The 25,568-nt window shown below is 45.5% G+C and overlaps 1 protein-coding gene and 1 long non-coding RNA gene across 8 annotated transcripts in view; one reads left to right on the top strand and one right to left on the bottom strand.

The window, feature by feature from the left end:
* prdm16 (PR domain containing 16) overlaps positions 1-19,053 on the bottom strand; it is a 164,769-nt gene extending 145,716 nt beyond the window's left edge. For all 7 annotated transcript variants that reach the window (XM_028993327.1, XM_028993332.1, XM_028993328.1 and 4 more), the window contains exon 1: positions 18,792-19,053. In XM_028993327.1, coding sequence (XP_028849160.1) covers positions 18,792-18,828 — 37 coding nt within the window. In that variant the 5' untranslated portion in view covers positions 18,829-19,053. The remainder of the gene's footprint in view (positions 1-18,791) is intronic.
* A 152-nt stretch (positions 19,054-19,205) lies between these two features.
* On the top strand, positions 19,206-24,720 carry LOC114797980 (uncharacterized). The gene is made up of 4 exons (XR_003751021.1): positions 19,206-19,353; positions 21,723-21,842; positions 21,956-22,079; positions 22,161-24,720. It is a non-coding gene; the product is annotated as an uncharacterized LOC114797980 (long non-coding RNA).
* Positions 24,721-25,568: the final 848 nt, after the last annotated feature.

The following is a 25,568-nucleotide window of genomic DNA, read 5'->3' as shown; positions in this document are numbered from 1 at the left end:
AATAAAGAGATCAGTTTTGACAAGAGCGGGAAAGAAAAGACTCCGATTCCTCCTCCTCCTCCTCCTCCTCCTCTTGCTCCAGCTTTTTGTTCGCGAGAAGGCAAGGGAGAGGAAATAACGGTTCGGTTTCTCGACTGGACTAAATCAGCTCAGCCTCGTCCTGCTGCTGCCAGCCCGAGCCACAAATATGAGGCCTTTCTTCCCTGAAAAGCTGGGCATGAGGAAAACAAAGCACTTGAGGAAAGAGAAGTTTTTTTGGGGGGGAAACGGGGGAGAGGAAGAGGGAGCGCTGGCCTGAGACTCTCTGTGGTTGAAATTGTGCGAGAGTTCAGCACAGCACCATGGAGGTGGGGCAGAGGTGGAGACGAGGAGGGCGGCCAACATCGTCTCTACAGTGACCTTCAGTTGTCTTTGCCTTTGGCCTGGATCATTATTCACGAAAACACACACACACACAGGGACACACATACACACACAGTCCCAGCCTCCCACCTCACTCACCCCGGTCCTAAGGCTTATCAACGCCAACCAAGCTCAGAGATGACATTGTGATAGCCTGACCACTCAAGAAGTGTGTGGAATGACTGCCAGGTTGACTGCAGGGTCAACCCGGACTTACTGTTCAGCAGAGAATTGTTCTGGAAGGTTTTTTTTTTCGTCTTCTGTTTGTTTTCCTTCTTTGTAATTGACGAACTAGCCTGACAGGACATTATATTTCACCAGTCAAGCGTTCGTTAGACAAACAGTCCCGACTGTGATTCAGTCATCAACGTGAAATATCCTCATCTCCGTCACTGAGCAGATTTCATTTCAGATGCAAAACACGTCTGGGTCGGGCAAAACCCAGTCGTCAGATGTGTATCTGCCGCAGCAATCAGAAATATGCCAGTGGCGTCATCAAAAGTGGACAGCGTGAATGGTCTTATTGATGCGGCCCACAAGGCCTCTCTGTCCACACAATAAAACAAGAGGTGGAATGTCCTCATCAATGAGAGACCGGAGCGCCCTGGTCCATCACTGTGGGCTGGAACGCGAGAGATGAACAAGTGTGGAGATAACTGAGCAGCCTACTGTGTGTCCCATTCCACCAACATCACAGGGACCGTTACAGTCACTCCACGTTACGTCATGAAAGCCACCTGCCTAATATAACCAAAGGCATGGATTCCACAAGGCATCCTGCGGTATATGAAGGCCTCCTGCGGTTTATGGCTCCAAAAACTAATACCAGATGCTGGACTGTATCAATCAGATGCTTTATGGGATTTATATTGACATACCCATTTTGAACCTCTCATATCAGCCCTGAGCCATTTTTACAGGATGGCAAGAAGCCACTGCTGTCTGTGGACACTTTTACCATGGACATGCTCTGCAGCAACCTTCACCTCGGTGGTAAGATCTACATGAATACCAGGACCCAGGTTTACCCTTTTGTCCAGAGCATCACACTGATGTAGGTTCCTTTCCATAGCGTATCCTGCTATTTAAGGTACTTCTGGTGGTAGACAACACTTGATGTCATTGAAGCCATTAAAGCTTTTTGATCAATACTTTCATCCCGATTCACATGAATGTTTTGAAGGTGATCGGACTGAGCCACAATGTGCTCCAGTACATGGTCCATTGCATAGAATAATCAATGTCAATGGAGTATCTGGACTGAAGTGAGTATCTCCAAGCAATAAACCCACACTGGGAATTATGTAATGATGGCAAAGCTGAAATCACATCATAAAATATGGTCAAACCAAGAAGATCGCTGCGTGGTTTTTAAAATGAAAGCTTTCTAACACACAGAGTAAACATATTTTACCACACATTCCGGCCTCGAAGATCCTTGTCCATTTTATGTTTCATTTATCTGCTCTAAAGAACTCAGAAGCGTTTGTCAGCACAGAATGAGCAAAGTGTACAAAGTAGGGTTATTAATATGCTACGTAACATGCACATGAAAGGAAAGCAGAGATCCTTTATAGTCAGTTTATAATAAAATATAGGTAAACGTCACCCTCACAATATATCTGAGGCCCACGTAACAGATAGAATCACCGTGTGTGTCTCTCTCTCTCTCGCTCGCCCTCTGTCTGAAACCCAGACAGATGCTATCTGGCAGATAAACAAACCATCCCTGTGCACTTCGACGGGTGCGGCAAGCTGAGGAGCCCCCAAAAACAAACCCGGCGTTTCCAGGAGGCGCGCAGGGCTGTCCCTGAAGGGCCTGGTAAACGGGTGATAATTGGCCTGCTGGTTAAACAGCTGTACAAGCTGATGTTCCATACAGGGGGAAAGAAAGGGCCCTTTCAGACGGAGCCTCGTCTTACAGAGGACACTAGCGTCCCCCTCTCTCTCTTGCGCGCGCGCGTGCTTTTCTGAGCTGTGAATTGTAAACAGATTGCCGGGTGCCCCCGGTATACTTTCACTCTTTCTGTCCCTCCGTCTCTTTTACTTCTCCTACTGCGAGGGACACAAAGAAACTCTGTAGTTGCGTGAGGGAATGTTTATTATGATGGTCTGCTGTGTGCGGACATGGACAATACGCAACATGTCCATTGACCACAAAACCACCCTGGAGTTAGAGCAGGACAACTGCTCGCCATGAAGGAATTTTCCCCCCCACTCAACTAAATCAACCAACCTAAAGAAAGACCAACATGGCAAACAGACCTGGACAAAATAACAGTGGACTAAATTGGATTTGGTTCCCTCTCCTGTGAGTCAATGAAACAGGTAATTAGCAATGTCTGTGGGCCCGGCGTTGAGAGAGGGGACATGGCGATAAAGGCCAGTGCCGGGGGGCAGACAGGGAGAGCTCCTCCACATCAAACGGCTTCGGCTTGACGCTGGACACTGACGTGATTGAAAATCCAATTAAGTGGAAATGCACACAAATGGTAGGAGCTCAAACAAAACCACTTGTGACCCTGTAGATCTGATTAGGGATATTCGCCGTTTGCAAAAAAAAAAAAACAGCCACAGACAATGAGACTGGACATGGACCTCAAGTTCTAAGTGAAACCCTGTCCATGTAATTGAATCAAGAGTCACCGTTCAGGTCAAATCACATTATCAATGCTCCAATATTTACAAAAAAAAGAAAGAAAAGAAAAAAGGCCAACTTTAGGGTCGTGTTCATTAATGCCTTTCGTACATGCTGTTATCATTTGCGCTGTCAGTGGTAATACGCCCCCTGTTTGCTTCCCTGACGAGGGAAATTGAAAGCAGGGCCGAGTCACAGGCCAGGGAGTGCAGACGGTTTCTGTGTAGAGGAAACGGCTAATAATCACGCAATACAAATAGTCAAATTATCCCGATGACAGTTAACATTCGCAATCTGTGTCGCAATCGGCAGTGTGCTCATCCATACCAGGACATTCACCACATTGTGCCAGAGAGGACCCTGGGAAAATAAATAAGACAGTCCACACACTAACCAGACAAAACTGAAATGGTGCCCATTAAATACCTATTTGTGCCCCAATAGAAATGACTAACTAACTAACTAACCCAACTTCTTTTCGGTATGTGTGTGTGGGGTGGGGTGGGGTGGTGGGGTTGACACTGAGCACACTGGGCACTAAGAGATCAAGAAAAATGATTTTTGCTACAGTACACTTTATAATATTGAATAATTCATTACACTACTTCAACTGAAAGCATGTGGAGTTATGTACTTAACAAAAGTAACTGAAAACATGTTTTATATTCTAGTTTCTTCAAAATAGCCGCCCTTTGCTCTGATTACTGCTTTACACACTCTTGGCATTCTCTCGATGAGATTCTCTGCGGTCCAGCTCACCCCAAACCATCTCGATTGGGTTCAGGTCCGGTGACTGTGGAGGTCAGGTCTCCACTTTTTGTTAAGTACAAAACTCCACATGTGTTCATTCATAGTTTTGATGCCTTCAGTGAGAATCTACCAACGTAAATGTTCATGAAAAGAAAGAAAACACATTGAATGAGAAGGTGTGTCCAAACTTTTGGCCTGTTCTGTACATCTGTATCTCTTTTTACCACATTTTTATCTCTCCTGTTTAATGTTCTTATGTGCATGTATAAAAAGTATGTGTGTTTTGGTGAACTGCTGAGAATAATATGGGTATAACTACTAGTATTACCGTGTAATGGTTAATTGTGGTTTTATTTATTGGCCGTGCGCTTCTTCCATTGCAGTCATAAAGACAAAGCCTTAGCAAATAAAACTAATTCTGATTTTATATAGCTATCAATTTAGTTTAAGGGACACACAACTGTCAACATTGTTAAAATGTATGCAGTTAAATTACTCAGTATTTTTAGTTTCTGCATTCATATTATCAAGCTTAACCAAAAATACCACACTGCATACATTATTTTAGCAATAATTTTACAGTTTGTTTTTGGGGAATGGCTTGGACCATTCCCCAAACATCCTTTCATTCTTGTGAAAAGAATCCCGTCCGCCCTAAAACACTATCTAACATCTAGGTTTTCCAGAGGCTCCCCGATGAGACCATTGTTCATTAATGCTGAAATGCTTTCTTAAGAGCTGCTATTGGGTGGAGGGGAGAGTCCTATGTGTTGAACAACGATGTGCCCACACGAAAAATGAGGGCAGGCCAGTGCGCCCGGCCCTCTCTGGCTTTCCCAGTCTCTCCTGCCACCCTCTTTGTCTCAACTCCATCATGACGTTAACACGTCGCTCTAAACCAATAAGCTCAGCGCAGGCACCTGCGGCCCTGAAAATAAATAAGGCCAGTTTGTGTTTGCGCTCAGTTGCGCTGAAGCACTTGACGTGAAGCGTGTGTCTGGGAGCCAGTAAAAACAATAGTATTTATCCACTTTCATCAAGTTTGACCTCTCTTTATTTTCCTCTCACCATCTCACATTTTTTTTAGAACTGCTCCAACCTTCAGAGGGAGAGAAGCACTTTTTTTACTCGGTTGAGGGCAAACAGGCAAGGGTGTTTGAGCAGCTGGAGAACTGGGGTCATCCCCACCGATACATTTATCATACACACACACACGCACACACACACACACACACACTAAACATACTGTATACACACCAGCATTCACACACAAATGCTACACATATAGAGTATAACAATACATAGTCAATAAAAGCCTTCATACAAACTTATAAGGTGTTTATGTCACATGACATTTACATTTACATTTACAGCATTTATCAGACGCCCTTATCCACAGCGACTTACAATCAGTAGTTACAGGGACAGTCTCCCTGGAGCAACTTAGGGTTAAGTGTCTTGCTCAGGGACACAATGGTAGTAAGTGGGATTCGAACCCGGGTCTTCTAGTTCACAGGCGAGTGTGTTACCCACTAGGCTACTACCACCACTGACTACGCTACTACCACCACATGACCTCATGAGTACATGATCATTATATACCAAAACCATTATATACCAATTTCCGGGTATTACTTGTATTACTTTTCACCCCCTTTAATTTAAATAAAAACTGGGAAAAAAAAAGGTATTGTACAGTACTACGACTTGAAACCCACCTCGTACACAGCAATATGTGCACACACACTCTCCTCCACCTCGTCAACGCGCACAAAGGCCAGATAATTGTGCCCGCAGTGACGCAGTCAGCCTTTGGTTCTGCAGCCCCGTTGTCATTGTGCTTAATGCTGGTTAAAACAAACACAGATAGACCTGAAGGGCACCTCCAACAACAGGTGAAAGTGTAACTATTAACAGCAACACTATCTCCCGCCCCATTAACAAAGGCTTCCGTGGTTAAAGAGAAAAACCATTCACTCTCAGCCACTTAAATAAAGCAACGTGTGAGAACCCGGGAAAAAAAGGTCCCGGTCGGCCGGAAAGAGGGTTTTACACGTTTGGCCCCGTAACATAAGTTTCAAAGTGAGACTGGTGGGTGCAGGTTGGGGCGCAGGGTTCCTCACGTGTTTATTTTTTAAAGAGAACCATCTTCACAGATCATACCCATCTGGAGACCTACCTTCAACTCCTCCTGGCCCTCAGGAAGCATTAAAAAAATCCCAGGTATCCTTAAGAAATCACACTCGCCTCATAACATACTTATCTACGTTGGGTGGGTGTGTGAATAGGTGTGTGTCTGGGTGTCACACACATTTCACTGAGGGGTCTTTCTGGTTACTGGCCTTTTACAAATGTTTTATACAAAAGCTAAAATGAATGTCTTAGTGGGGACCAAGCATTATTAATAATATGTAAAAGTGTAGACATTGTGTTGGTCCCTGTAATGAAAAGGGTTATTCAGAAAACACCATCATTTAAAACAAATTAGTACATTATACAGTCAAAAAGTTTAGGAATAAAGTTTACTTTAAGTTGTGTATCAATAATTAGATATTTTAAAGCAGGTCCTCGCAACACATTCAAAGGTTTATGTGTGTGAAATAATATGTGTGTGAAATAATTTATAGTTATTTCATTTACATATTCACTCATTCTTATACTCTCAGCCCTGTTCTTATCATCTCTTCAACTTGCATACTCACTCCCTTTGACACACACACACACACACACACACACACACACACACACAATTGCTTGACCTCTGAACAGCAGGGGTTTTATTTGTCAATGAACATGTTTAGCTTCAGCTTTCGCCCCCCCCTCCCGCTGCAATCCAGGCCATGGAAAATTTCATCACATTAGCCCCACGTTGCTTCCAATATCTTTTCAATAAGACCCCACCTCCCGCCACCGGCCCTGTATGGTTTGTTCGGCGCGGCGGCCAGGCGGTGGGGAGAAGCGCTGTCTGTAGCCAATTTCCAGCCTTAAGCAACTTAATCCACGGCACAGATTAAGGTAAAGGAGCTATTCTTTAGTATTTTATTAAGAGGCGCTTTAGGCGCTGGAAGAGTGGGTTTATAGTTCCTAAAGCAGCGTGCCATACAATACAAGACAAACATTTGCTGTTATTTCAGTAAACTCGACTCAGATGTGGCGGGGCCTTTTTTTCCAAGGAAGTTGGCATCAAAGCAAAGTCTCTGAAAACAAAACAAGAAAAAAATCTTCCCTTCGCACAGGTCTTGCCCTGAACTGTGTCCGGTAGATAAATACGAAGGTGTCAAAAGAACGAGCAGGGATCCTGCACCTAGTTTTAATTAAAACGTCGGGCGCTGACACACATGCGGGGTCCATGGCGCTCCTCTGGCCCTGTTAAAATGTTTGTGAGGCTCGCAGCGCTGCCGACCGAGGAGATGACAGGAAATGGCGTATATTTCACGAGGGGACTTCGAAATTTAGCCCCCCAGCTTCTCCCAGTCTATAATCTATCCCTTGTTCTCTCCATCAGTCAGCTTCTCAAATCCCCGTTTCCTCGCTACAGATTCCTTAAGACCGCGACTCGGCAGGAAAAATGAGCCACCTCGTCTGTCAAACACGTTTTCTGGGCCCTGTATGAAGTGAGCGACTCAGTTTGGGTAGTCGGGGCAATCTGCACGCTCTAAAATAACCCAAAATGGATGAACCCTGACCCCCAGCCATTCCTAATATGTCAGTCAGGCACAGAAGAAAAACAAATAAGAGGTCAGTAAAAAGGCCTCAGGTGCCAGTTGGTTCAATCGAGAAATCACATGACCACAGCAGAGCATGCCAATACAAACCATGTGCTCCAGTGTGCACCTATATGAACAGTAGAAAAAAGGCCTAGAAGCACAATTAATGTACAACTGGGTTAAAAAGTTGTATTTGGCCATAGTTAGAATTTAATACATTTTGAAAACTGTTGGGGATTATTTAAGCATTACAAATTTGTGCAAAAAGCTGAATCCTTGGAACATGACAGGGATCTCATTTTCCATGTTATCTCAGCACAATTTTAGAACTTTCCAAAGTGTGACGTATTGTTGCTGAATACCTGGACATCTCATCTGTTGCATGAAGAATCTAACTGTGTTATACAAATGTCATAAAAAAGCAACTTTTTCATCCCAATTTGTCTATGTATTGCATATATTAAAAAGTACATTATGAACTATTGAATGAAACTAACTCACATTGAGTGAGTGTGCAGAGGAACATGAACTGTGAGGTGTGATTGTTGCAGATGGCGGCAGCGGCTGTTTCAAAACTGCGCTGAAAATAAGTGAAACCATAGCCAGCAGCACTCACCCTTCACCCACCATAAACCAACAAAAGTGCATTTATACATGAGAATTTCACTAGCGTGACTCAACATTATTACAAAAAAGCAGTGTACCAGCATTTTCCCTGCACTGCAGCAAAGCGAGAGCGGCCTGCACTACAATAAAATTCCCACTGAAGTCAGAGCTAATGTGAAATCCACACACCGATTACTAATGCTTCCCTGAGTCCAGACAGCTTGGTTTTGAAAGCTCAGATGCATGATGAGTCGTGTGGATTGATTTGTAAAATAGCAGGTTGACTGTCAATGCTACATTTGGTGCAAAAATATAAAGGAAAAAAGCCAAAAAAAGGCATTCAGAAACAAGAGCTTCACATAGCTCATTTCCAATTAAAGCTTTAATTGGCATCTTCAGAAACCTCAGAGACGTTTGTGAATGGTCAACACAGGCGAGGACCAGAAACCACAGAAGTTGCCATTTTAACCGCCCATAAAACACAAGCCTGAAACCGGATCTTCATTTTATGTTCACTCAAGGATGTGGGTTAACTTGACGGAGAGACAGAAACGCCAAATATAAAAATTCACATGCTCTGCTTTATGGGAGTAAAATCCGAGTGGAACAAAAAGCAAGGCGCTCCTGAAACTCGGCCGATAATTAGTCTAATAGGGTGATCCCAAACCATCCCCTGGATGATGCTGTGCAGCAGCCCTGTCATGAGCGCTTACACAGATGGGCGCAGTGGCACAACGATGCCATATGATAGAAATTAAACAAAGTTGCTCAACATTTACCATGCAACAAAACTATTTAATGGTTTTAGTTTGTTGTAGTTTTTTTGCATTGTTGAAAGTATATATATATATATATATGCATGCAACACATCATGTAAAGACAAGTTATCATTATTAGAGACATATATTTGTATTTTGCATACATATTATGAATTGTGCGTGTATGCTGTGTGTGTTTGCATCTATTTTTGTGTGTGCATGCAAGTGCTGAATCGGAAGAAAATATGATTGCAAATGCATATTAAAAGATCTGCTTAGGCTTGTTTGCTGTCTGTCTGTCTGCCTCATTCTCTCTCTCTTTCTCTCTCTCTGGAAGATGCAAATACGGCCTGTTTACCTCCAGGAGTCCCTGTTGATAATGTCATAGAGCCTCTTGGATAATAGACCAATTTGTTTTCCTGCGAAAGCTTCCCCATTCCCCCGCTGGCTGAGCGCAACGCCACACTCTGCAGGAGAACAGCGGGGGGATTTATCGATCTGAGATTTTAATAGGCGCTCTCATGTAAACTAAACACACAGAAAATTACTGAGGGACTTTACTTTTTTTTTTTTTGTGTGTGTGGTTAGACCAACAGAAGTATGCATCTAATCTGAAGTTATCATTTTATTTTCTTATACACAATAAAAGCAAAGAGCGCAGCACAATGTATCAATCCAGCAATCAGAGACGCAGGTTTTAGCGTATTAAGTTAAGAGCAGAGGGTAAAACCACACAATGCAAGCCTCTGTCTAATGGGAAGGGGGGGGTGTCCTCATGCTAACAGTTTTGGACTTCAGATACATACTTTAAACACTACCCCCAATCCCCCACACACCACCCGCTCTTATGTCCCCAAAAACTCCCCAAACCTCCCAGTCCCTAAAGCCCCCTCCACACTCAGCGCTAACCGAATCCCCCGCCGCCCCAAAAACCCTTCATCCTGTGTTTCCTCCTCGTCGCCTTTTCAACACGAGCAGTTTGTCAGGGTCAGAAAGCAATTTAAAACCCCTATTAATGAAGCCAGGACCAAATTCAAGGGCTGCTGGTGGGAGAGGGGAAGAGATGGGGGGTGTGGACCGTGGGTTTGGGGCCGTACGGGAGGAGTTGGAGAGGGGTGGTGGGGGTGTCTGCCATCAAAGCTGACAAGAAAAGAAGACCAGGTGGTTGTGGGAATCAGGGGCCTCTCCAGAGCGGAATCTCCAGCCGTAATTAGGGGTCTTCTGGAGCCCAGGATAGCCCCTCCGCAGGGACAATTTGCACTTCTACAGGAGCCGCAAGCGCGGACATAAAGGGGAGGAAAAGGGAAACTATGGCATCTTTTATCAGTGCGGACAAAGACTCCGTCTCATTTCAAAGGGCCGGAGCCTGGCGTTCCAGAGCACAGGGAGGAAGAAAGAGAGAAAAGAAAGAAAGAAAGAAAGTAGACATCAGTAGGAGAAGTGTGAGCATGCCAACGTGCGCTTCACAGGGTGAGACACTCAGGGAAAGAAGAGGGCGGGTGGATTGTGTCAGGATCAACTCCCAGAATCCACCAGCTGCTCGCAGACAGACAGACAGCGTGAGTCATGGCCAAGGTGAACGGAGACAGTCAAGCGTTTCAACTCCGGAACGTTCCCTAAACAAGTGTTTAACGCTCCTGCTGTTGAGGGCGTCGCATCGCTCTCTCCCTCAGAAAAATGTTTAGGAAGCGTGACTATGGTCAAATATGATCGATTTTTGCCCCAACTGATGAAGATTATTGATGAATTCCAATGGATATTATAGAGCTATTTGTGTCACTGCATTATACGAGTCTATGCATGTGACACAATTAGCAACTAAACCTGGGAATTAGGCCCCAAAAAAATCTCTTAACCATCTCTCGCAATAATCTCAGTGGTCCGAAAGTGACAAGAAAGTGAAGCAGGCACCCCTGATATGACCTATGCACTGTATGTGGGGTGTTTCTTGCTCTGGGTTCACATGTTTGGCTGAAAGTCTTTTTCTGTGCTACCCATAAATTGTGAAAACAGGCTCACGGGTTTTCTGTCTAAATGAAGTTTGAATGAAGAGGAAGTAATCGTGGATTCCTCCCACATGCCACACTGGCATGGATAAAAAGCGGGTCATTTAAATATTAGTATTGGTACAGGCTGTGATTGGATTATAAACGAAAGGGTCAGACTTGGAACTGTACTGACAGTAAGAGGAAGTGGTCTTCTGAGCGTAAGTTTTACAGCGTTCAATAACGACACTTTACTGAGTCAGCGCATTCTGCCTATGATTCTGGTTGATTTACACTCTGCATTTGCCAAAATAAGCATATCATCTATACAGGTAGTGTAATTAAAATATATTAATCATGTTTTACTTATTTTGGCCACCAGAATTATTTCTGGTTCAAGTTCAAGATAAAGCAAGGCCCCAATCCTGGACTCTAAACACACAGCCAAAGGAAACCAGTCAGTTCAGTCACTTCCCAAAAACAATGGAGCCCAGTGTCCCCCTCAATCTCAGGCCGTTCGTGACCCACACTCCTCCGGTCCTGTGTGGCGGCAGCGGCTTCAGATGGACACCGCAGTGGGCAGAAAATCCCTGGAAGGCAGATGGATGTGGGATTAAGACCCCTCTCAGGTCCTGGGCGAACCCCACTGTCCAGGCAGCACAGAATGCCATTTGTTGTCCATCACTCAGTGGGCTGGGGGCTTACTGCCGATCCCCCCGCTGAAAGGCCCATTCACACAGCCTCTCGCTCGGGATGTTTTTGCAATTCAATATTTTCACACGCGGACTCATCATTACTCTGGAACCGGAGCCTGGCAAGACAAAGCCACAGCTTTCAGACGTGGCCAGTCGCGCTCGGGAAGATTGAAGTTAATGGGCCATCTTGAAATGTTTTTGCTGAGGCCAGAAAAAAAAAAAAACTCCTCCTCAACTTTTTGCTAACAATCCAACAGGAGCTCTTTGGCATTTTTAAACCCCCTCCTTCTCTCCTAAGAGCAGCATGCCTTTAGGTTTCGGTTTGACATAATGATGTGTCAGTTTTGGGGCGAAAAAAACAAAAAATTGTGAGGGGAGGGGGGGTTTGGTCTGAGCTGCAGGGAGGGGCAGTGTAAATATTTCCCCATTTCTATCTGGGGAATACGGCGACTTTAACGGCCTGACCTCCGCATCTCTCGCCCAGATGTTATTTAAGACAAGCTCGTCTCCATCTCAGACCCTTCCGCGTCTGTGGGCTCCCCGGGTCCCCCGTGTTTGTTTACCCGCCCACATAAATCGATCGATATGCACAAATATCCGCGACGCGAGTGCTTTTACACCTCGTGATAAAGAGGGGTTAATAATAAACAGAGCACTGGCACTTTTTACTGTGTGTGCAGAGTGTGACAGAAATAGCACGCTGCCAAAATGTGCACTAAGGGCCTAGGAGGAAAAAAAGTGAGGCTTGTGCAACATAACAAAACACACACACACACACACACACACACACACACAAAAGGCATGCAGTCATGTTGCAAGTGAACAGTATCAGAGTCTAGCACAATGATTTGCTTAGCACGTAAGCCCTAATGGTTTTATTAAGGAAAATGGCGGCTGGCTGAGGCACGTTTTTTTTTCCCCTGCCGCTCCGTAGTTAATGGAATTAAACACACCAATAGAGCGGGTCCTCTCGGGAACGCCCTGATCAGCGTGCCACCGGTTTCATTTTTATGATAATAAATTGCAGTCGGCAAGACGGGCTAATTGTGCCACAAAGTAAAAGTAAAAAAAAAAAAAAAAAAAAAAAGCACATTGAACTAATTAAGCCAATTTTCATGGACAGGAATAGTCAAAGAGGGATTAAAAAAAAAAAAGCAGCACACTCATCGGGGGACAGATCCCACCCCCGGTCCACTCAGTCATTCACAAATCTATCTATCCTTAAACAAATATGTTGCGCTTTCTCTCACCAACATGCATTTTTGATAATGATGACACAATTGCTGCATCAAAATGTACAGTAATATTTTTCTGCATATGTATTTAGGACAAAGTGGAGTCGTTCCTTGGAGATATAAAAGATTACTTTATCGAGACAATTCAAAGAAATAGATCTCCCTGCTGCAAAATGGTGTTCCCCTCCGTCAGTGCCATTAGCCTAATTTAATCCCATTTAATGAGACACTACATGCCCATCTCTGTGTTAATGACACTACAGGGCGGGGTAAGAGATAAGGGCGGTAGACAGATGAGAGGGACTTGGCTTTGAACAGGCCGTCGGTAGCGGGACTTGAAAGCCCCCCGCTTAAATGCATCTTCCTCGGACAGGCCCCAGATGGGACAACGTTAGACGCCTTATCTCCACTGGGTGGAACATCAAGACCAAAACAGCCAGAAGAGGAATGAGAGCAAGAGAGGATCATGGGAAGCAAAAGCGAGCAGCCTGGTTCTGGAGTCCGACTGTATAAGATATTTTAGGTGTGCTGTGCAGGAGCCAAACAGACACACACCGACACACGCCCCCTAAAACTGCCCCGGTCCAGGAACTCCCAGCAAGTTACTCGCAGATTTGAAGAAAAAGGACAAAGTTTGACGTAACCTTGAGACCGGATCCATAGCGCAGAGCCACCGTCCACGCACACAAATTACAGAGAAAATTGCAGCTCACGGTACACATAAGATGCAAGTCTAAGCCTTATCAGGGCTCTTAGTTTGTATACTTGATATTCTATAGAAATCGAACGAGAATTGCTGGTGTCTTCCCATTGTAAGTCGCTTTGGATAAAAGCGTCTGCCAAATAAAGTAAAGTAAAGTAAAGTAAACATAAACCCCACGCAGCTACGTTCTTACGAGCGCTGATTGGCGCTGGGGCTCCGACAGGAATTTTCTGGCCAGGACCTGTGACATTTTACAGCGCTGAGTTAGTGGCACTGAGTGCGTTTCGGAGCTCGTTATTTCTCCGGGTGCCCCGACCGTGGCAGTTGGTAAAAGTGCAGCACTGCGACACGAGAGGCCAGGCGCGAGTGCGCCGAACGTGCCCTGCAGAGACGGGGGGGGGCCCGGGCTGGTTATAATGACGTTGCGCAGGCCCGGCTCTCTAGCTGGCCCTCATTACCCAGGAGAAGCTCAACAGGCATCCTCTATATATCCGGGTCAAGTTTTTGGGGGTACTGGGTCACACACGTTTTTTTTTTTTTTTTTTTTTTCCATTTCTTCCTACACAAAAATATTTTTAAAATCAGAGAAAGGGCAATGTGTTTTCGCGGCGGCATAGTGCCGAGAGCTGAGGTGCCAGGTAACAAGATCGGCCTGGCCTTCGCACAGCCTCAACTGTGTGTGGCTAGCGCTGGTGCTGCTAACGCTAGCGGCAATGTGATCAGCACCAGCAGTGTGGGGTCCGTCTGGTTCCATCCATCCGCAGAGAGGGACGAGCACACCCGACGGACATATAGACCTTTTCAACTGTTACTTCAATGTGGCAATATGAATTAAAGGGATTTGATAAGGAGCAAAACATAGCAACTTATCATGTAATGTTGCTATGCATTATTACACAGTTCAATTTCTATTATATATATATATATACTATGCAGAATATACGTAGCGTATAGAAAATAGCAAAAGACATTCTTTTTGCAGTATGGGACAAAATTTATGATCAATTCTTGATCTTTAGACCCTTATAATGAAGAAGATATGACATCTTATTGTGCTTATATTCATGCAGCCTTTCATTACTGTATATAACAGGTCATAAAAAGGAACTGTGTGAATATCCATGAGTGCAGCGCCCGCAGAACTGTGGCCATTAAAGGGTTAAATGCAATATGGTTCAGCAGAGGAATACCACCACCTTTATAATTCCATAAGAAAATGATGCACTGATTTTAAGTCTAGTTGTAAACCTTAAAGACACAGGTGTGCATACACACGCACACACACACACACACACAATGCAGAGGTTTCATCAGGTGAGAGGGCAGCGTTGCAGAGGGTCACACGTGACGACTGCAGGCAAGGTCGAGATGGCAGTACTTCACCTACTAAAAACCGCAGGGCACTACAAACAGCGTGGCTGTCTCAGCTGGGCAGCCCTCGCTCTCTCTCTCTCTCTCCCCCTCACACACACACACACACACACAGCCAGCCCAGCCAACTCCTGCTGGAAGCACAGCACTAACACTCAACCTTTCCACTTTGTAACGATTGGGGTTAACTTAACTCTTTGGCCAAAACCCTGGGGTAGGGACAGACCATGTGTGTGTGTGTGTGTATGTGTGTGTGTGTCTTCATGTCTTGTGTCCACGTGCACAAGTTTGATGCCTAGTTGGTTTCCACAAATATTATTACTGAATCCCAGTTCCTCAGGCAAAATTTCAGGTGGCTGTTTGTTTCGGTTAGAGTTAGTGATCATTAGCTCTCTCACACACACACACACACACACACACACACACACACACACACACACACACACACACACACACACACACACACACACACACAGTGGCCTCTACACGACACACCTGGCGGATACCAGCGACATGCTCCCCGTCTTTAAAATGCCTCTCTGTGCCGTGGCATACGTTATCACAGAGCTAGCGCTGAAACCTGCCTCTTATCAGAGACGGACGCGCGGCCTCGTGCGCCATTACCTCCTCCGCAACTTCATCATTTCTCCATCATTAATCCATGCGCATGGCGACCAAAGCTCGCTCCCAGTCGCCCTCAAACGCGCCACGAGGCCGCACGCTGGCGGCGCGAGAGTTCGCCTGTTCAGCACACGGAGTGGCACGTCGACTTGTTGCCAGGCTACACGGTCACCACTGGTACGGGGCGGAATGAGGTTTACCAAACAGGCCGGACGCAGCGCGTGCTGCATCGGTTCCGGGACGCGGCCTGCATTGCTGGTGAACAGTGCTTGTGCCTGCGTGTGTGTGTGTGTGAGTAATGCATGTGCCAGAGGGACAGAGGACATTTGATATATTGCACAGAGCTAGTGTGTGTGTGTGTGTGTGTGTGTGTGTGTATGCGCATATTGTAGTTGCCCCCACCCGCCAAAATACCATTACATTGAGGTGTTGGTACTGGTGTGTGTGTGTGTGTGTGTGTATTCTCACAAACCTCAAGTCTCTCGCAAGGGGCCGTTTCATAAGCGTCCGGGCAACGTATTTATTTAGTGACGTCATCAGCGCGTTCACGCTGCGGCAGGAGGAGCGCGCCGAATGCGGCATCGATCTTACGTTCCGATTACCAACGACACCGAGGCTCGGTTACATTTTCGGGGACAAGGGAACAAGTTATTCGGCGACGGAGGGCAACGCGACCGCGGCGGCGCTTAATTGCTATTTAATTGGGTGTTAATTCTATATGTAAAAACGCGCGGCTAGGCTCGCGCGCTGCTGCCGTAGTTCTTGCTTGGGGTGAAGGGAATTTTGGGGGGCTTTCGCTGGCTACTTATTCCCTCCGAATAATAAAACGAAGCCCGTGACCGTGACCTTTCCGTCAACACAAACGAACACGCGAAGCGGTTTTGGGGTGCGTACAAATTACAGTCTAATTAAACGTGAGCGCGCGTGACCCGGGGGGGGGGGGGGGGGGGGGGGGGGGGGGGGGGGGGGTGACAGCAGCCCAGACGTTCAGCATCCTCAATTTATAAAAATATATGTCAATATTGCACTAAATATACCCGCTTACGGAAGCCTTAGTGAAAAATTTTAATATATATATATATATAAAATCAGGCGAACCGCTTCGCCAAGAGAAACACACACACACACACACACACACACACACACTCAGGTCGAGCGTGCACGTCACTGTTTCGGGAGCGAGTCCTGCAATAAAACAGGTTGCAGCACTTTTACTCCTCCGCCCTCCCTGCAGCGTCCATCCTGCTGGCGGCCCTTTATTTCTCCCTCCGATAAAATTAATATATATTAAAAAAAAAAAAAAACACCCATGACGAATCGTAGAAGCAGATTAATGACGATCATTATTGGCCTTTCAATAAATAAAAGAAATAAATTGAGCGCAAAAAAACTGACATCGGTTTTAAATAGAATTCTAAATTGAAATTATTAAAAATAATGAGAAATAAATATGGTTTCAGTATGGGGAACCAGACCTATATAATGGACGTAATGCAACTGCTTGAAAGAGCACGCAAAGGTCAATAAACAAATACTTTAATCGTTAATAAAAAAACGTTTCTTTATTATTATTATTATTATTATTATTTTTAATGGATGTAAATGTCGTGGCGGGAGTAGATCCTGCTTAATAAAAGCCAGCAGTCTCAGCGGCGCGCTTCTGCCAAGGTCTCGCGCCCCGTGACCTTTCTCTCGAGAGCGTGTCACGCGCGACGTCCACAGTGGGACCGAAGAAGACCTTCCTTCTGCTTCCAGGACTTCAGGGGACCTTCCAGGGTCAGGTAGCTGATGTGTGTGTGTGTGTGTGTGTGTGTGTGTGTGTGGCAGTAGGTATTTATCCCAATTAGCGCCCGGATTAACAGGTAATCACAGGCGCGCGCCGCCTGGCACTCGGTCCGTTTCGACAAGGGCGGATACACGGAAGCGCGGAAAACTGCTTCCGGCCCGCAGACTCACCCCATTATTACACAAACATAACACCTCCAAACACACACACACACACACACACACACACACAGGCAAATACACGATCGTTTAATTGCATGGACAGGCCCTACTTAATTACCTTCAAATAGGAACGTATTACACACCCGGCCGCTTAATTAAGGAAATTCATGAACTCCTTTGCAATTACAGAAACACATGAGGCCTTTAAAACGATGGATCTGGCCGTCACATTTTTTCTTGACGCAGAGGTACATTTCGACACATTGCGTTTGTACTCGTCGAATTAACACACTGCTGGATTTGGATTTTTTACAAGATAATCCATATTAAAATAAAATAAAATACAATTTTAAGAACTGGTCAGCAAGCATGTTTTGTAAAATTAAGATTTAAAAAAAAAAATCATGTGGCGATCGTCTTGATGTCCGAAACTCACCTGAAAGGCGACCGAACTTATGCAAAAGTAAAAAAAAAAAAAAAAACGAACCCTCTCACACGCACGATAATACGGTAATAATCCGACTTCTTTATTATTATTATTATTAATAATAATAATAATTACATTTTATTTCATACGAGCGGCGAGTGGTAACGCAAAAGAAGCAAATAAAACTGAAGTAGGGACGAACAAGCCGACCCCCCCCCCCCGATAAAAACCCGCCAAGACGTCGTTTTACAGCGACGTTTAAAAAAAAAAAAAAAACGTCTCGAGATGAAGGGGACACTTCTCTTGTCGCCCCTCGGAAGCAGGTCCCCGAAGTGGAACGCCGAGTCCCCGTGAAGCGGTCGCCCTCCTGCCGCGGTGCTCGAGCGCCCACTATTCCAGGAGCCGGGAATGATCCCGGCTCGCCAGGACCTGGAACCTGGAACCTGGACTCGGCGTGCGTGGGGGGACAGGGGGAGAGAGAGGGGGGAGAAAAGTTCTACACGGCGCCGTTTCCCGCAACTTTTTCCGCGGAACTTTTTCTCTTTTTTTTTGTTTTGTTTGGTTCGGTCCCGCCGCGGCAGAGTCTCCGACTCGCGGGGAAAAGAAAGGAGGAAGAAGAGAGAGAGAGAATTTGAGGAAGGACACGCGAAAGAGGACTTTTACACTTTAAAAACTAGCCCGCTTCTTCTTGCGCGTCGTTTGGGCGAATAAGTCGCGTACCGGCGTGGATTCGGCACGCCGAGCTCCTGACGGCGCGACGCGGCGCGACGCGGACGGAGACTTTTAATCTTCTTCTCGCAGATATTATTTATATATATTTATATATATATATAAAAGGAGCCCGGCGAGGACAAAGACGCGACTCTGAACAGCAAGTGATCAATGAAAGTGACGCGCCTCGCGCTCCCGGGACGCCGGTGGACGGCGTGGAAAAGAAGGCACCTACTTTTGGCCAGTTTCCTCGCCCTCGCCTTGGACCTCATCTCGGCGCCTTGTAGATTCCTCTCGTCCTCCTTGAGCCCAGAAGCAGCAACAGCACTATCTTCATCTCACCAGCATTGTCAGTTTGGACACCTTCGCACATGCGCACAGGCCATTCAATCTGACACCCTCGCCGAGGCCAAAAAAACTTTCCGACGTATTCATCACCACCGCCGCCACCATCATCATCATCACCATCATCATCATCACTTTTTTGTCCTATCGTCTCTCCTTTAGATCACTTATCTCTTTTCCCTCCCTCCTTCCCTCCCTCCTCCTTCTGGACCCCCCACCCCACCCCACCCCACCCGCCTCCTCTCCGCTCCTTTTAAGAGCTACAACTTCTTCTCTCTTTTTTTTTTTTTTTTGTGGGGGGGGGGGGGGACCCCGGTCTCGCGCTGGACGTCGGGGAGACCTGGCACGCGGAGGTCAAGGTCGGTGATTCGGGGGACCCTGATTTAATTGGACCCGGTCGTGCCCCTCAAAAGCAATATTTACCACTGTAACCCACGGGATCCCCAACACAGGTAATGTAATTATTATAATTACTACTGCTATTATTATATACACTTTTAACGATTACTCGTGAATAAATAAATGCATCTTTACAAAACATCTACGTTGACTTGGTTTCTTTGGCTTTTTTATTATTATTTTGCTGCTGAAGCGCATCGGGGTATAAAAAGTATTTTATATGACGAGATGACACCTCGGCGAGTGAGGAGGTGTGAGCGGTACAGGAGACGCGAGCGCGCGCATGTGTGTGTGTGTGTGTGTGTGTGTATAGTCCTGTCCCGTCCACGCACGGTGCACCAGACGTACAGCGGGACGCCGCCATCCCGGGACGTCTGGCGTGGATCTTTTTTTTTTTTCTTTTCCTTTTTCGCTCTTTCCTTCTTTAATAAAAGCCGGGAACCCCCCTGCGCGCGCGTGTGTGCGTGTGTGTGTGTGTGTGTGTGTGTGAGCAGGGCGCAGGTAGTGTGAGATCGAGCCTCAGCGTGAAAACACGTGGAAGTGTCACCGTCATTCGCACGGAAAACAGACGCTAAACAAACTAAACCTATTAATTTATAAGAAGTCATAATTTCGGTAAGACATAAACAAAAATCTACTTAAATGAAATAGATATTTCAAACACTACAATATAAAAAAAAAAAAATATTTTATAAAAAAGGCCTAACCAAAAACAGGAGGTTATAAAGGTAATTGCCTGGATTTCGATATCATTAACCACGGACTGTAATGATAATAATTATTATTAATTCAATTGAATGTACTTATTCACGTTCCCGAGTGCAGGACGTCAGTTTACGGTGACGGCGCGGCTCTGGTTCCCCGGGGACAAGCTGGGCCGGGGTGCGAGCAGCCAGCGAGGCGGTGTACGGTGTGGCGTATATCGTGGCTGCCGGAACGGCGGCGGAGCCGATTTCGATGCTGCAGTTACGTACAGTGACACACAAAAATATTTGCAAATGAATAAATCCCGCGCGCAGGCCTCGGAGCGGCGGGTTTTAAAGCCCGCAGGTGTCACGTAATGTCGCCTTTCCTTATACATTTCAAATAAAAATAGTGCGTGTTTATGCCTTCGGCGTCATGGAGCAAATCATATGCAAAGTATGTGTTGTCACGACAAATGTCACGACACCTGTCGGTTCCTCTTATTAAATCCCGCGTGAGAATCAAATTAGGAGAAAAACCTGAATTTCTGACTTTATCTATATGGCAACTTTTCCAAAACCGACCAATTAGTCTTAGCCTTACTGACTGCTCTTCATTGATAAAAGTTATGATCCTGGATTGGTAATAAAGGACAGCAGTATTTATCCTGGATTGGTAATAGTCAAATGGGGTGCTGATCCTGGATCAGTAATAATCGAGGTGCCGTGCTGGATCGAGGTGCCGAGGTGCCTGGATCGGTAATAATCGAGGTGCTGTGCTGATCCTGGATCGGTAGTAATCGAATGCAGTGACGATCCTAGATCGGCAATAATCGAGGTGCTGTGCTGATCCTGGATCGGTAATAATCGAGGTGCTGTGCTGATCCTGGATCGGTAATAATCGAGGTGCTGTGCTGATCCTGGATGGGTAATAATCAAGGTGCTGTGCTGATCCTGGATCGGTAATAATTGAAGTGCTGTGCTGATCCTGGATCGGTAATAATGGAGGTGCTGTGTTGAACTGGGTGGAGCATTTTAATAGGAAATAGAACTGATTATATGTGCTATAAAAGCAACAAGCAGATTTTTTTTTCAATATTCAATGAACAATAACACTAAGCCCATCGAAAACCAGAATGAAATGTTTAATTTTGTAATTTAGATTTTTTTCATAAATGAGACAGTATGCAGGCACATCAAACAAACAGTTCAAACCAAACGAAATTGCTCGCAGATAAATTGATCCAGAGCTGCAGGCGTAATTAAGCCGGATTGGAAACGTCGTAAGGAAACGTGGCGCGCTCATTGGGGAGCAGTTTTCCGCGTCGTTTGAACGCGCGCGTTTTTACGAGCTCGTCTCGCGCCGCTCCCACGCTGTTGACGCCCCCCACCCCAGCCCACCCCCACAGATTAAACTGTTAATAATAATAAACAGATTCACTGTTAATTATTCATGTGTGCCACGAGATCAGAGGTGTGTGACACGTACGCGTGCTCGGGATCGGGACAGACAACCCCCCCCCCCCCCCACACACACACACACACACACACACACACACACACAAGCAAATCGTGTAAATTGCAGAGACCAGTGAGTAGACAAGAGACACCAAGTGGAAAGACAGTTTATTTCTCTTTCTTACCCATGTTTTTGCATGTCTGTTCAATTATGAATTGATATATAGATTGATTGATACATGATTGATCAGTACACTGTGTATGATTTATGTGTGTCACAGTTTGCCAAGGTATCGGGGTACAAGCCGTGACCTCTGACCGAGCAGCTTTTCAGGGTGAAGACCAGAGAGAGACAGGTGATGTAAAAAGCTGCAACAGTGATGAAGACAAATCCTGGGAAGGTGCGCGCGCGTGTGTGTGTGTGTGTGTGTGTGTGTGACGTCACCGCACAGAAACCCTGCGTCATCGAAGGTGGGCAGCTCGCTGGGCAACTTTTTTTCCCCTTTTTATTCAGGTAGCGCGCGAGGCGTGACGTCACATCGCGCCCGGCGCGCGTTCGCTCTGTTTCCACTGCGCATGCGCCCTCCTCGGGCGTGTTCGGAGACGCACAGGCCACGACCTCCCGACAACATAACTAAGTATACATCTATAATGAACTCGTTCCCTTTCATTCATAGCTGATTAAAAACTGAATAACGTTCCTGCCTTTATCCCGAAAGACCCACGCGTGAAGTTGGAGTAGTAAACGGCCACGCACGTCGCCTGCATCAGCCAGACCCCCTCGGCGGAGCAGGGCCACACCTTTCCCTCTTCTTCTGGAGTCGGAGCTCCCTGGTAATTATTACCCATTAATTGGGTTCAAGACCTTGGGCGTCTGTGGGAAATAGGAAAGTGCGTACCGGCGCCGCCGCTTACTCACCTTCACAATAAAACAGGAGGAAAGGAGCAGTGAAGGATGATAAAAAGAAGGGAAAAGGCGTCTAGTCGGTGGATAAGGTCGTGTCAGTCCATATAACATAAAACTCGACTGCTGTCAGACTGCACTTCATTATGAAATCGATAGATATCAGGTCACAAATATAAATATATTTAAAAAAAAAAAAACTCGCATTGATTTATATACAATAAATGGTTTATACTTTGTTGTTGTATATAATAAAATAAGAATTTTTAAAAATCGTCCTGGAATCTTTTAAATAAAGATGAACGTGTAATAATAGACAAACAATAATTCGTTTCGGCGGGAAATGACCCCCCTCCCCTCCTCGCGTGTTGATTTTGAGCGGCGCATGCGTAGTTGGGAAATGAATCAAATCCATATTTAATCAGCCACTGTGTTGGAGTCATATATCAATTATTTCCATTAAGGGAAGATTTCGAACAGTCGAACCTCCATAATTTATTAAATGTGACATGGTAACGCGAACGAAATTAGACTAATTACGCCCTGGCCAATTAACTAAATTATCCGTCTATTCACAAAGACATAATTAATGCTAATAAAGCGCGTATCTCGTAATTACGGGGCTGTGATGGTGTGAACGGTGTTTGTCTGGAGACGACTTTATTTGTTTCCCCTCTGATTATTGTTGTCGCCACGCGTGAAGTCCCCACGGACGACGAGCAGCGCAGAATCGTGCGAACGTGCGCCGGGGGGCAAGAGAAGAAAATTACCCCGCCGGAGAAATGACCTTAATATGATGTAAATCAATCAAGCTGTCTACCAGCGGGGGGAAATATGGTTCAATATTTTACCGCGAAACGACACAACCAAACGTGAATCTGTAATCACGAACGATAGAAAAATAACTAATATCTAAAATGCAGCCATTTCGTATTACGAATGATAATTCCAGAATAATTATTAATATTAATATTATTATGTTACATTAAAATTAACCGTAGCAAATTAAATAAACTCGTTATTAATATGTATTCATATGTATTACTCATCCTACGATTTATTTAACAATAACTCGAAAAAGAAATTTAACAAATCCGCTTACTACACTAGTATGGCCCCCTAGATTAATTAAGTACATTAATTTGTTTCTCAGCAATTTAAAAATGCATGCACTGTATGTTTTTTTTATATATATATAAAAAATATAATCGATATAAGTGATTATACAGTGTTCCGATTCATGTTTACTGTCTAACAAAAAAGGTTAAAGTCATTTTTTTTTTTTTAAAACTACACCGAACAAGAACACCGACCACCGCGGACAGAATTACATCCATTCGCCGCGACTGAAGAGACAATCCAACATCGACTATTCGAATTGCGTTGATTAGATTTTGATAAGTCAATCGTTGAAGACTCCGCGCCTGTTTCTGCGACCACACGCCACTGCGCCACCGCCATCTTACTTGGAGCGATGGAGCACACACACACACACACACACACACACACACACACACAGAGAGAGAGAGAGAGCGAGAGAGAGACGGGAGCTGTCTGGGTGCTGGGTGTGTACCTGGCGCTTACTGGCGTGCTGAGTGAGCGGAGCAGGACGGGGACGGTGTCGCTGAAAGGCCAAATCGCCTTTTAATCTGCTTTAAAAGGCTCCGCCAACAGATCCGCTATCCTCGGAATCGGGGCCTGTTTGAAATCGATCGAGGGAAGTCAACGTGGGCTTAATCTTAACAGTCGCCTGTCACCACGCGCTGATGCGGGGACATTAAAAAACGAGCGTGAATTGCGCGTCGGAATGGGACAGAGGAACCAGGCTGTTCAAACCTGGACCTTGAACGGCACATGACAACTTTTTTTTTTTTTTAAATGTGTCCCAATGACTCATGAATAATAAAATGGCCTTTCACTGGCCCGCCCACCTGGCCGCCATGTCCCCACGGCACATAGTTTCCCACTCCTTAACCAGCGCTCTTTACAGTCCAGATGCTCACGTTGACTTGTAATCGACATTAATTTTATTGTTACGATGAGTTGGTTCTCGAGTTCCATGTACCTACAGCATCCAATAACTCGTCTGATCATGTAAGCCACATAAACACATGTACTATTCTGTTTCGAGCTCGAGTGTGTGTCTTTTTTTATTATTATTATTACTGATAAATAATCCCCATGCTTCTAATTAAAATAGCCCTAAAGGTTTCTGTGGTTAACATTTATTAAATTGTGCAGCCATATTAACAAGACAAATGATATTTACCAAAAAGCAATCAAGACCGGTGAGTAACTACTGCTCTATAGGATCGCTCACACACATACACACACACACACACACACACACACACACACACACACACAGTGCAGAAGTGCAGCTAAAGCTGATTGGGGGAAATGTCCAATGTAAACAGGGGCGCATAAAAAAAAAAAAAAAAAACCCATTAAGGCACAATCACAAAATCCCCTTTCAGTGGCCGCTGATCTCAGAAGAGCCCTGGACCTGCTCCTCCGGAGCTCCGTTATTTACCTGTTTGTTTTTTCATCGGGCTCCATTAGGGCCGTACATCTGCGGCGGCGCGCGGCCTGACAGGATGATTAATCTGCCCCTCGGCCGGGCCAAGCAACACATCAAAAACAACGGAGCTGCCAGGCTGACAGCCACTTCCTCTGCAGACCTGGCCACAAATTAAGTGAGGAAGAAGTTGGACATTAATGAAGTTCCAGCAACGTCTCGGAGACGACCTGAGAGACACGAGCCACCCGCTTTCGAGGCTCTGCTTATTGTTTCAGACAGAGAAGAAGGGGAGGGTAGGAAACAAAGCGAGTTATCACACGCAATAAAGCATGCACACACACACACACACACACACACACCAGGAAGTTTTCCCAGAGTCCGGCAACATTGTGCCTCTGTCCGGAAATGCGAGCAGCCTGCCTGGAAAACCTTTAACCAGCCTGAAGACCCATTCCTCATCTAACACATTTACAAAAACACTCTGACACATATTAATCTTCGTAAAATCGGCCCGTAAAAAAAGCCTCTCTTTACACACAAACGTAAAAGCAGAAAGTGCAGAAGCAAAAGGTGGTAGTGGCCTAGTGGGTAACACACTCGCCTGTGAACCAGAAGACCCGGGTTCAAACCCCACTTACTACCATTGTGTCCCTGAGCAAGACGCTTAACTCTAAGTTACTCCAGGAGGGGACTGTCCCTGTA

Source organism: Denticeps clupeoides, chromosome 10 (assembly GCF_900700375.1).
Source record: "Denticeps clupeoides chromosome 10, fDenClu1.1, whole genome shotgun sequence".
Lineage (NCBI taxonomy): Eukaryota > Metazoa > Chordata > Actinopteri > Clupeiformes > Denticipitidae > Denticeps > Denticeps clupeoides.
The sequence above is the reverse complement of the archived record's forward strand: the minus strand, read 5'-3'. Positions and strand labels throughout refer to the sequence as shown.